This window comes from Netta rufina, assembly GCF_964035555.1.
Source record: "Netta rufina genome assembly, chromosome: 2".
Taxonomy (NCBI): Eukaryota; Metazoa; Chordata; class Aves; order Anseriformes; family Anatidae; genus Netta; species Netta rufina.
In genome coordinates this window covers 97,956,382-97,970,105 of record NC_140124.1, presented here as the reverse complement: position 1 = coordinate 97,970,105, position 13,724 = coordinate 97,956,382, and the positions used below count along the sequence as shown (strand labels likewise).

At 39.9% G+C, this 13,724-nt stretch overlaps 1 protein-coding gene across 2 annotated transcripts in view; it reads left to right on the top strand.

Moving 5' to 3' along the window:
• The window catches only part of TSHZ1 (teashirt zinc finger homeobox 1), a gene marked incomplete at its 5' end in the record, with an annotated part of 52,891 nt that overhangs the window by 10,286 nt on the left and 28,881 nt on the right, over positions 1 to 13,724 (top strand). Inside the window, one exon of one of the 2 annotated variants that reach the window (XM_084282688.1) lies at positions 6,413 to 6,515. The exons of the other annotated variant lie outside the window; for it this stretch is intronic. Within the exon in view, the coding sequence (XP_084138814.1) occupies positions 6,413 to 6,515 (103 nt within the window). Of the gene's footprint in view, positions 1 to 6,412; positions 6,516 to 13,724 lie in introns of those variants that run through there. 2 annotated transcript variants of the gene reach the window in all.

Genomic DNA, 13,724 nt, shown 5'->3' with positions numbered 1-13,724 from the left:
TGAACATGAATTTCCAATATCCAGTTTTCGAGTGCTAGTGTTTTGTTGTTGTTCTTTTTTTCTTTTAAAGTAAGAATATTTTTAAATGAGGTACAGGAAGATATTTTTAAAACAGTACAACAGACTGAATAAAAGAAGGAGCTCTTTGTGAAATGGTTAATAGGCTTTATTGGCAAATCATCACTATTGCAAGTGTCATAGTTACAGCTCAGCTTTAAAGTATATGAATTTAAAACCTAACTATTGTGACTAATATTTATTTCAAAGTACAGAATGTGTCACAGCAGTAGGGCATCCTATTATTAATGCAGTAAACTCTTGCTGTAATACTTTTTGGTATGAGGTTGCTGTGCTCAAGTTCCCAGCTATATAAAAGTAACAGTGAAACATGCCTTTTTTCAGCTGTATCTTGCTGTAACATGTGAAATGACTCGTTCCCAGGAAGAGCCATATGGACAAGTTGTTCCATATTAAACTACTACAGTATAACTTTGAGCTGGCCTCGTATGCTATAAAGTCTCTGGTTAAAACACCCATTTTAAAGACTGTTTTCAATTCTGCTCTACTTTTTAAATCAAGTCAAGGCATGGCTCTTCCAAGTAATGTATTCAGGTTGGAATTTCTTAATATGAAAAAGTTCATGAATCCTTACCTGCTCTTTCATCACTGCGGTGCTGATGCTTTGCAAGGAACACATCTGGGTCTTGCTCTACTTTAAATATTCTTTGCACTGCATGGAATTGCATACTATGTTACTGCCATACAGTTTTTCCCCCATGATGCCAGGTTATACATCAGATCTTAAGTTCACTGAAGGAATTTGCAACGATCTCATTGACTTCGAATATGAGAGTAAAAGCTGCAGAAGAGTCATGTTAATGCAAGCAGATTTGAGCAGAAGGTGATACATGGCCAACATGTTTTCTTCACGTTTCCTTTCTTTTTTACCCTCAAGGAGGCACCTGCTGCTGCAAAGGGGCACTGCAGTAGCTTCCGAATCAGGAACATTCACTCTCTGTGCTTACAAAATAATTTTTTTTTCCTTCCCTGTAAGCCGCTACTTAAAAGCCATTCTGAATATCAGTGTATAAGAAATAAACACAAGAATCATATTTCTGGGTAATTTTTTTTTTTTTTTTTTTTTTTTGCCTTGACATCTGGTAGGTGAAAGGAAGAAAGCCTGTGCATTTTCAAAACCAAATGAAATACAACCTTTCCTGTTAAGTTTTATATTTTCAATGGCTCTTGTTCAGGGAAGGGGAATTCCCTAGCCCCGGTTTATCTTCACCAGAATATCGGTAGCTCATACATGAGCTTGTGTTTTGTTCTTTTTGTTTTGGTAGTGTTTTCCAGTTGAAAAGAAGAGTGAGCTCCCAATCCTCTGCCGTTTCCAAACCTCTAGTTTGTAGTTGTACTTATCATCAATATTGCAGGCCCTGACACTCTGCAGCACTGTCACTGTATATACTGTGAAGGCAGTAAAAATGAGCACTAATCAATCTTTCAGGGAGAAGCAATGAGCATTAGAAGGCCACTATCCTGTGACTAAACACACCCCTTTTATGGAGTGTTGGTGCTAATAAAGGACAGCTTATTACTGAGGCAGAGACCAAAGCTTGGGTGAGGTCAACCATGACTGGCAGTCATCAGTCATTCTTAATGATACTTTTTCCCGTGCTTTCTAAGGGATTCTGAGCAGAGTGCAAATCATTCGGGGTCATCCATAGTTCATGTACCCACAGATGGCAAAGGTTTTGAAAGACTTTAGTTTAAACTTGTATTTTTTTTTTTTAATGTTATTCAAGTAGGCAAAAAAAACCTCAAACAAAACAGATTTTTGCTCATTTGGAATGTTGTATTTTCTTTCACTCTAATAGATGTTTTACACACTAGAGTGCTTGTGCATTATAAAGAACTACATAAATTTATTTTTATGACGTCTGTCTTCTTTAATTATTACCTTTGATGTCTATTGGTGACTAAAGAGAGCTTAACAGGATTTCTCTCCCTTCTTAAATTTCGCAAAGTGAAACTCAGCCAGTCCCTGACAGATGTCTGTTCCTCACCTTCAGGATTATTTTATAAATCCCTTTCTGATGAGCGGAAGTGTCAAATCAAGGACAGGTCATAAAGTAAAAGTATAAACCTTTTAAAGGGAGACCTTGGTAATATATAAACATTTTGCACACTATCTGAAATTTTATGGACTTTAAAAAAAATGATATTTTAGCAATAGGAAGGCAAAAGTTTAAAACAGCAGACGGTGTGCATGTGTTTTGGAACACACGGTTTTCCCTTGCTCCTTATCTTTCTTTCTATAGTCAAATTTTACATGCATTGAGAAAATAGCTTTACTATCTGTAGGGCCTGTCACTAAAGTTTGTGTTTCAAAGGATCTCCATATTTCGTTTACTTTGAAATTTGTGCTTTTTTTTGTTTTGTTTTTAAATTCCTCAGTTAAGCACTCTCTGCACCACCTTGAAGTTGGTGAGTGGTTATATAGCTGCTCTGATCTAGACAACTGCTGTCATTTTCAGCTGGTTGAGATTATCTGAGATTTTGCTTGAGTGAAACTGTAAGTTTACTTCTAAAAACTGAGGTAACCTGGATTGCTTTTTGGGTTTACTAGTAAGTCCACACCACTGCATCAAGTATTTAACATTACAGTAATACTTCAGGATATAAAATCCTGATGGCAGGTTGGAGGGCAAGTGAATGTATGTCGTTTAATGCACCTACGTATGTGCATATGAATGTGTACATACTTTAAACTTTGGCTATAACCGGTGGCATATTTTTTATGGTTACAGATAATTTCATTTTTGTTCTCATCTTTTTATTGGCAAAAAAGACAAACATATACAAAGTGTGTAAACTGAAAAATGAAATTTAACCTGATTAACATTGAAAGCTCATTTGTTTCTCAGTGTGTGGGTACAGCACCGAGCACATTGGACCCTGTCCCACATAAAAACATGTAAAAGTTACGTATTACATACGATAAAGTAGTACTATGGCGTGTGTAGGGGGAAAGGTAAATTATTCTTTTTAAAGGTCAGAGGTTTTCTCTGCAGTGCTTTTGTGGCTGGAGAAATTGTCTGATGAAGTCCTTCTTGGTTGCTGTTGTGAATGTTTACTTTGCTGATTTGGATCTGCTTCTTTTTTTGTGCCCTGGTTAAAAGCTAGTCACTTGTGCGATACTGCAATTATGCATCATGTCCGAGGATTCAGGGGAGTTGAAAAAGTCATTGATGAACTGATATGACTGGTACATCACTAGAAATGATAGAAAGTATATGTAAATTAGAGATTGAGAAACAAACATTTATATAGTGTTAGAGCTGATAACAATGCTCATTAAGGCCTGATCCAGGAAAGTCCCTAAGCGCTTTTGTGAGCCCCGTTCCTACTGACGCTCTCTATTAATTGCTAGTGAAAACACAACTGATGCTAGAAAGCGACTTACCTGTCCCGAACACCCTGATCCAGCAGCCGGCTTCATGCAGTCACAGGGGTGCGCCCATGTACAGCCCATTGCTAGATCAGGATCTGAGTTCACAATTCATCCAAGAAATACTTCTATTGCAGGCTGGATGTATCAGATGAAACCTTGCATTTTTCAATGATGCAATGTTTTAGAGGGCATGGAGGAGGCAGGAGAGCATCCATGCTGGGAGGAAGATAGTGAAATGCTTGTCCGGTCTGAATTTCACTGCTGGATAGGGGGCCTACAGAAAGTTAGGAGCTTTTCAGCCCAACCCCTAGCAGTGATAGTTTGTTGCTACATGGGTCTTGTGCCAGTTGTCTCTCTGGTCAGGGGATGAAAGTCACCTTTGGGTTCAGTTGCTGTCATACTGCTCTGCATATAGAGGGTAAACAAAAAGCAGAGCTAGTCTGTGATTACATCTCATCAAGGTGATGCGCAAGTTCAGCCTTTCAGATGGGAGTAAGGCTGTTTTTTTGATACTGAATCCCTTTTTCTCTCCTCCCCCCCACAGTGTTTTCGGATGTGTAGTTTTTTTTCGTATCTGGAATCCTTTATTTTGTCTTTACAGTCTGGTTGAATAGGAATCGTTTAGTTTATGCAGCTTTGTGCTTTTTCTCTACAGCTTGTATCTGCATGAATGTGTTGCAGCCTGATGCGAGTTCATTCGATTAAATAAAATGCTTAAATTGTAATCCGTGCAAAACGATCATATTTGAAACACTTGATGTCTCGGTGAGAATCCATTTAATAGTGATCAGATTTAAATGATTTAACACAGTGGTGGTGGTGGGAGGTGGGGAAGGGAAATACAGTTTTGAGACATTCCTGTATATAAAAAAAAGATTAAACCAAATTCAGATATGTCTCTCTCCCCCCTTCTCTCTCTCTCTCTCTGTCTCTCTCTCTTTTTAAGCAGTCAAAAGATATACTGTATCCCCAGTGAAAGGGCGCTTTCAATCCAGTTATCCACTTTACCCAGTCTCAGTTTCCAGAACCTTCCACACTCCCCCTGGTTAAACCACTAAGCCTTTGATTCCTTCCTGATTACACTATGCAAGACATCTATCAAACACTGTCTTATCTGTTTGTAAGGCAGCTCAGGCCTCAGATTTAAGTCATGGGTTTTGGCTACAAGTTGGAGTGTGATTAATAATTGACTAATGTAGCTTTTATTTATCACAGGCTAGCACATTTCACCATTACCGAGTTAATTTATGTTAAGTGTAAGCTGTCGTTCAATCTGTTTTTCAACTTTTTTTTTTTTTTTATAAATCCTAAGTCTATCTTTCACTTTTTGAGAAACAAAATCCTTACACAGGGCACAGTCTCGCTCGGTGCCAAAAAGTTGATTTCCTTTTCAGCGGAGCCATACATCACCGGCCCTCCCAGCTGCAGTGTCAGCCCCTGACAGAATGACATGTGTCATTTATCAAAGGGGCCAGGCCGGGCCTTGGGAAACGTACACGACAAAGCCTGAGAGAGTTCATTTCGCAGTCCCCTCCTACCCTCTGCGAGCCTCTTGCCAGGAAAGCCTGTGATGTTTCTGTCTTCACAGCATTACTGTAAGTCCTTCAACCTTCACAGAATTAACCCTCGCCGCCGCCGCCGGACCTCCCCCGGGGAGCTGCGGTGCCCAGATGCGGGGCCGGCTGGCTGGGTGCAGGAGCAGCCTTGCCCTCGCCCGCTTCTCCGACGCCTCCCGTGAGGTTCTCCTGGTCTGGGGGGTTTGTTTGTTTGTTTGTAAACCCCGCATTTTGTCCACCATCAGAATTAAAGTCCTGCATCTTTCCACAGCAGGGCAAGGTCAAAGGCGTAAAGGATGAGGGAGTAAAGCATTTCAGTTGTGGAGAAGGGGCAGCCACTGTCCTGTGCGCAGGTAGGGGTTTGTGCTTCGTATAAGGCAGCGAGACAGGGAGTCTTCTTCCACCTTCCTCTTTAAATTTCCCTTCGAGCTGTTCGGAAACCAGGCGCTGAAGCAAACACAGAGGGTCATTTCTCAGGGTGTCCCCGTGTCATGCCCCAGCCCTGTGGCACCTGCCCAGAGGAGGTGACCTGGAGGGACCCCCAGGTGCTCCCCTGACGAGCAGCGGGCAGGTGGGCACAAGGAGAAGTCCACAGCCCTGGCCAAGGGGAAGAATCCCCCAACCTCAAGGTGTCACTGGCACCGAGTAGTTGGATATCTGCACGCTGCTGCCTCAGTCCTGCAGCCCAGGAGATGACAAAGGAGTTAAAGCAGAAAATAGTCGTCTGTCGAACAAAGGGGAGAGTATTTTCAAAATATAGCAACACTTCTACTGAAACAAAAGTTTTGTTTGCGTGTGTGCATGAGTGTGTTTTCAGTGGCCGAATTTTACATTTTGATCATGTACAAAGAATGTGAGAAAGTTATTGTCTCCTCCCCTTCCCCCACCAAATCACTCTTTGTACTTTGCATAGTTCCTACCACACTGAAGTTATTTACAGCATCAGATATCATTTAAAGAGATAGCTAAGGAGACTGTAGCCTCAGCTAGGAACTTTCCAGAAAGGAGTCCTATAAATTAGCCATTGCTCAGGAGTGGCTGTTTTCTAGTCAGGGCTGGTCCTTTCATTTGTCTACATAAGGCTAATTTATTTTTGCAGCCAGATGTGGGCTGACAGCCATCACTCAGAGCTTCCTTCCCCCACTGTTAGGAGGTCGGGAAAACAGTCACGTTTCCCATTTTACAGAATCCCCATCAACATTATTGAAGATGGATGTATCTTTAAAGCAAAGATTGATTGTGGATATCGGAGTTATGGTGTCATTTATCATAGTGAATATTATTTAGACTTGGATTGTACAAGGCTGTAACTTGAGACACAGCCAGGGGAGGGACAATCTGGAAACGAGGATCCATGAACTTTAATGGATGGATGCTTTTTCAAAGCTCCACTCACTATAGCATGATTTACTTTTCTTACGGAAAGGAAACAAGCATTTCAGTTTTAAAGGGCCAGCATGCCGTCTTGTCCTCTTTAGTGGGTCCTTCACGGAGGCATCCGGGACTTAAAGCTGAGACAATAAATAGAGACTGCGCCTGAATGTTATACACATATAAGTGCTTTTATGTGAAACACGTCTAGGTGCACTTGAGACTCTTGCTTGTGTGAATTACACTAGTTAGGTTCTCAGCTGCAGGGGTACTGTGGTTGAATAACACAAAGTATTGATTATAGAACGCTGTGATCTGAAATTTCAGAAGCTCTAAATAAATTGCATTCCAACTAGCAATGTTACATTGCTGTGTTCATCTCTGCTTGAGAGGCAGAGAATCTAAACTACACGGGCACTTACTGCTTGAGGTATGGTACAAAGAGAGAGACTCTAGTAAGTTGCACACGTACCTTGTGGAGCATCACCACTGTTGATTGTTGAGATATACGGCAGACCTAAACAGCCTGATGCATACTGTATTTACATTCCACCTCTGTGTAAAACTTAGAAATGTAGTTCTGGATCTTGCAAGTGAAAACATACCTTGTATTTTCATAATATGTGTTCTAGGAAAAATGCTTACAACCTGTTCAAAATCTGAAGGCATGGTTCAGCTAAGGCATTACTTCTGATCTTGTACCACCAACACCTCTCTGTGCTTCATTGAGTCTATTAGAATGTGTTTCACACTTTGAAACATGACTTTTGATTTTCAGAGGTGAATTAATTTGAATTCAGAAGATGCTCAGCCAACTTCAGTAAAGGGGAAGGTTCTTGAAGCTGGTAGCAGAGATCTGGATACAACATGAAGCTGGCAGCACAAGCAGATCTCAAGCATGCTTTCACCAAAAATTCTGGCATCTCGGTCCCAACTTGAAACTTTCTTTCCTTACCATCATTTTCCCAGTTGCTTTTGCAGGTAACCCCCTGCTCCCCAGCTGAAGTTACTTATTTTCCATTTGACTTCTAGTTTTCGTTATCTTCCATTTCAGAATGATTCATTTTTTGAGTTCTTTTTCATGTCTCTAACCATAGCTTGGGTCCCTCTTCACTTGCCCCCTCTTCAATGGGTCATGTATCACAGTTTGGGAGTTACCATACTGTCCAAAAATTTTACATTGGGCAGCAGTTTATTCATGTGGGCTGACGTGTATCAGCTAAGAGCAAGGTAGTTCTGCCACATTTGTTGTCCTTGATGAACTCCTCACATACTAACATGTAAGACAACACTTCCACAAGGAAATACTAAATCTTGCACTAAACTATCTCATTTTTTTTCTTAAATAAAACCAGAAATCACTTTGCTGTCATAAACCAAATTCAGTAAGAGAGTTTTCATATGAATAGTCAAGCTCAAGAGTTTAAAAAAAATCCAAACAATGGAAACAATTATGAACATCTGTTTTTGAATGCATATGTATTCTGTACATAACAAACAGAGAAATCCTATTATCTAGAACAATAAAAGGGAATTTCCCTTTCTGTCTGAACACTCTCTGGGAAGAATATGGTCTTCCATTTAGAATCATGGTTAGCTTTTTTTTTTTCCTATTAATGAGATGAAAATGAGGATTTTTTTTTATTTTTTTTTTGTGGTCCAGATTCCAGTTTCTGGGTTGCTAGTATAAATCATGAGAAATCTATTTTTACACCTGTGCAGCTGAGATCAGAATGGTTTTGTGAAGTCCTGCTGTATTTACTTATACATAAAAAGTATTTTTCTCTTGCTTGAGAAACATACAAAATGTCTTCAAAGAGGAAGCAGTTTATCAAATTCATATTAATCACAGCATCAATAATGTTGACCGGGGTCAAGTCATTACACTAAATATATTGTAACCATTATTAATGCATGTAGCCCAGTGCCATAGCCATGATATAAGACTGCTGTTTCCTGATTAAAAGCTGTTTGGTGATGCAGAGATTCAATACAGATTCTCCCTGCCTTGTGGTGACTGACAGTAGCTTCTGGTATTCTGCTTTCTTCTGACAGTGGAGTATATTAATATGAACACACCTTACAGAGGGGGCTACAAGAAGTGCAGAATGCAGAAAACAAAAGTGTCTAATTTCAGCAGCCACAACTGTGCATCCATAAGGCAGCCAAATTTATCATGGCACATTATGGAGTGCAGCAAATGTCATGAAAACCATTGTTTTTTAATTTTTTTCCCTGAGAGTCTGAATGAGGTGATTTATGGTAGTTATCCATCTTAAGGGTCATCCATCAACTTTTAGTTGCTAGGCAATCAAACCAACAGCTGTTTGCTTTGAATCAAGCTGAAAAGTTGTCAGTCATCACATGCAGGTATGACCTTAGTGGTTAAAAACATTATCATGCATGCAAAATTAAAGAGGCAATGTCCTTGTTCTCCCTCTTCCATAACTTGGTTCATTATTTCCAACGAACACCACAGGTAGCATGAGCCTGAAACTTTTATTTAAGGCAGTGATTTGAAAGAGCCCAGTGATGTAGATGCTGGTCATTGCGTCACGGAAATATTCACAAGCTCACGTAAAAGTTCTTTGTACAGAAACTGCTAGGGAAATAAATGGTGCAAGAAGTAGTGTAGATGAGGGTAGGATGCTGTTACTCTTACTGTCTCCCCTTAGAGCAGTGGTGAAACCTCTTGAATTACGTGTACGCTGTTCCACTATGTTTGTTACTATAAACAGAACAATATTCCTTGTGAGGTGGAGGCACTATATTTGACAGTGTAAGAACAACCTGGACATAATATGAGGACATGAATCTGTTTCCATTTCTTGCTTCTGGTCATCTTGAAATCACTTGCAAGGTGTTATTCTTCCAATTGTCATTTGGCTCGATTGACTGCCATTCCTTATTAAACAACTTTGAAACTACTGGCCCATGAGGGGAGCTGGATTCTGCAGGAGATTCTAGAAAATACTGAAAGGGTGGAAGTAAATTGCTGAAGAGACAACAATGCGTGATTTGACAATAACTGTATAATTGCTAGCTAGCTGTTTGTGCCTAATACTTCAAAACTTTATGCATCTCCACTGCTCTAAACTCGAGCCACTGAGCCACTCTGGAGATTCAGAGAAATGTAGCAAGATGTAAGAAATGCGGTGTGCGAAAGTGAAAAAGGGGAAGTGAAGTGAAGTTTGGCAAAGAAATGACTTTCGAGCCATTTTTTATCAGATGTAGCCAAAGGACTGCCCTTCGCTATCGATGACCGGTTTCTAAGAACTCAACTATGAGCTGCAGATGTTGAGGTGGAAGTGCTCTATAAAGAAAAGGCTCATCGCCGCAGGTCTTTCTGAGTCCTCAGGCTTTTCTTCAGAAGGAAAAAAATAAAAAGATTTGTTTTACCTCTATATGTATGTGTATGTTTACCTCATACACACTTGCAAACATGAGGCCAGGCCTAGCGAAGATGACACATGGTAGTTGTCAATAGATCTTACTTTCCCCAGACTGTATATTTTATTCTGCTAACCTGTGTGAAACAGTAAGTGTCTTGTCTTCTAAGGGACCCTGCCATATGCTACCTAATCATGGTAAAAAAAGAACTCTTCTTATTTTGATAAATCTTTTATAATATTTCAAATTTTATCTACATAGTTGCACAATTGTCTTAGTCCCCCTAATGTCTTTAACTTTTGTTTGTGTATGAATTTGGCTATACACGTATTTAGATGTCACTTAAGGTAATAGTGAACAATCCTGAGCCCTTGAAACCACTGTGTCATCTGTGTGGGCTCTTGTGTGGGCTCCCATTCACATAACATCTGAGCACCTTCCAAGTGTTAATGTAAAATATATGTGCAAAATACTCCTTGTAGTGAATGCACTGATGGGTGATAACCACTTTCATAACATCCTCGCCATTGTATTTTCACTTATCATGTAGCTCACACCAGGTGGCTTGTTAGCAGTTGCTAATGAGTTTGTTGTAGTGTGGGAGGTTCCCAGGTTGAGAGCTACACTTGCAGTTTTGCTCCCTTGCTTGCACTGTTTCCAAGACTTGTGTGTATTCATGTTTTAAAACTCTTCTAACACTTAATTTTGTTCTGCACGGAAATATAGATGTAGGAAACATGTGAGTTAAAGCTTATCATGATATATTTATTTGTTTGTCCCTTTAAAAAAAAATAACACAACAGAAATAGTCTCTCCTCCCATCATAGTAATATTTTCTGTTTGTCTTCTCACTAAAATAGATTAGTAATAGTGTAAGTCCTAAATGGATATCCTGATGTCTTTGACTCGCTTCCATTTACCGCAGGCAAAGCCTGCTTTTCTACTTTATTTTTTTAAGATAGTAACTACTATAGCCGTAGAGAGGGAAAGTTGATGTAGGTTTTACAGGAAATTTAAGGAGAAAATGATCACTTTGGGACAGATAGTAGTACCCTGTCAAGTATTATCCCATCTGCAGTAGAGTAATGAAACTCATAGTGGGAAAAGGTGGCAGAATCAGGCTATTTGAACAGGTTTAATCTATGAAGTGCCTAACCTAGTCCTTTAACCTTTAGTAGAGCTCAGTACGTAATCCACCTGTCCTCATCACCAAAGGGACAAAATGAAGAATTTGGACTGCTGTTGAGCAGAATGAATTTCCATACTGGATCAACCTAATGTTACAGTGATGACACGTGGTAATTTGATAGTTACCACATAATAACACGAACAATGCGGGACATACAGTACTGGATAACTCCATTGGATGTGATGGTAATTACATGGCAACTCACTGACTGTTAACACTTTGTCTTCTGATTGCTGTGCACTTATCTTGTGTCAGTGATGTAATTAGCACAGGTGTTTCTGCATTTCAGGTATGTACAGTAGACTGTGTACTTTTTGTACTTTTTTTTTTAAATTTTTTTTGAATCCTCAGCCTTTATATTTACAGGTTGGTTGTATTATGTGTAATGTTGATTTTTTTTTTTATCAACCTGCAGAGACATGCCTCTGTTCTTGCAAATTTTAGTGCTGTTCAGAGCATGTGTGTTTCCTTTATTGATGCATTTCTAACAGGAAGAAAAGAGAGAAACCTAAACAAATTTTGAAAATTAGACTAAACTAGACTAGAGTAGACTAGTCCAGTTGGAAGGAACCTACAAAGACCATCGAGGCCAACTGGCTGACTGCTTCAGGGCTAACCAAAAGTTAAAGCGTATGACTGAGGGAATTATCCAGACACCTCTTGAACACTGCTGGACACGGGGCACCCACCAACTGGCTCAGAAGCCTGTTGCAGTACCTGAGCACCCTCAGGACACAGGCACACTCCCGATGCCCAGCCTGATCCTCCCCTGGCAGAGCTCTGTGCCTTTCCCCTGCATCCTGCCCTCAGATCCCAGGGCAGAGACCGGCGCCTCCTCTGCGCTTCCCCTCCTTAGGAGGTCACAGAGCACTGTGAGGCTGCCTCTTGGTGGTTTTGAACAGTTTACTTGAATTAAAGCTTGCAGACAACATGAACATTTAAATCCTGGATTTTCTCGTTAGCTAGATTTTTAAACAGTCTTTGGCTTTGTTTATAAATTACATTTATATACTTGTAAAATTACTGTTGTTATTTTCGATTAGAGAAACAAACATTTTGTCTAGAGGCTCTGAATCAAGATCAGAGACTGTTCAGTTAGTCACTGTTCAGAAACTTTGAGCACAGACTCTGCCCCCAAAGTTAAGGATCATGATGAAGGGCTAACATGGAGTAAAAGGTAAGGACAGACACTATGAAAGTAAAGTCTTGTAGCAAACTTCGTAGGGTTTATCCTTTCTTATAAAGATTATTCCTTGTATGGATTCCATTACAGGCAGTATGTAACATACGAGCTACATTGTATTTTACTAAGTGACATCATGCTTGAAGAATACTTTTTCATCTGAACTTTTAATTTGTTTCATGAGGGATCTGTTAAGTAGACGGAGTAAAAACTTTGTTGGATGATCAGATAAACTGGCCAGTTACCCCATTATCTGTCTGGGACAGAGATAAATTTTTATCATCAGTCTTTCTTAATTCTTTCTCCTTATATAATCATCAGCATTTGCTTTCTGAAAGTTCCCAATTTCTAGTAGATCCTGAAGGTACAGTTACCTTCCTCAGCTGAACTGCCCAGGTTACCCGCTCAGCCTACACAAGGAAAGCCCTACCTTACATGCTGCACTCCCAGCTTAGCTTTTGCTAAGATACATCTTTCCAGGTTGGTCCCTTTGCACTGTATTTTCTTTCTGGAAAGAGCACATAGGAATAAAACATTACTTCACAATAAGACTGAACCAGGAGCATCCCTTCAATGCTTTGTACTTTAAAAGGTTCTGATATCTTCTTCTAGAGATGGTTTCTAGATTGGAGGATACTATTTATAGCAGTTTTAGGAAAAATTCAGCTAAATGTATAGTCGCTGTAATCCTCTTCCTCAGCACAGTGCCACCTTGCCCATTTCCATCTTTCCATGCCTTTGATTGATTGCTGTGTGCTTGTGTTTTATATGCATCTTGCCAAAGCCCTGTGAGTTTATGGTGCTGTCATTGCTATGGAAAGTTTGCTGACACCAAAGATGTAGCAAACATAACTGTGAAAATTTCTCACTATCACCATTGTTTTGCTGCTGCCCTTCTGTTGAAGGTTACCGCTCCCACAGCAGCAGGGATTACCACTCCTATCAGCAAACAGAATGTATCTCCATTCCTCAGCTGCTTCTGTGCAAAGTCCCAGCATCATCACTTGAATCCATGTTCACTGGCAGACTGCAGCAGATGCAGCTCAATTTGTTCTTAGAAATGATCTGAGCTTCAGCTACTCCTCTTTTCACATACTAAATCCAGTTCCTTGGAAGTACTTTGTGATTGAACACCAGTGTAAATTCTATATGTACAGGTGTACAGTGAGTGAAATGTTCTGAAGTGATACATATCCTTTAGAAACTTGCAGCTCTGTAGTCTTTGCATGACATGGTAACCATGAAGTACTTTAGATATCTCTTGGTACCCAAGATGAATCTAAAGCACTAGCAGTTCATTCTATCGGCCTTCATCTTTGTCTGGCATGCTAAAACACTGGGGATAAATCTGTTCGTCTGTTCTCAAGTTTCCCTGCTTCCTAAAGAAAATAGTCTCAAAGTCTTTTTTTTTTTTTTTTTTTTTTTTTTTTTAAGGCGAACAGCAAGTGGGATGCTGAGATGTACAATCATAATGTAAAAGTACAAGGATACAGTAGTGGGTGCTGAGCTGTGGAAGGGTAGGGTAGATACAAGTGTAAGTGTGTGGTAGAAAATGGGTTGGAGAGCATTCATAGCCTAATC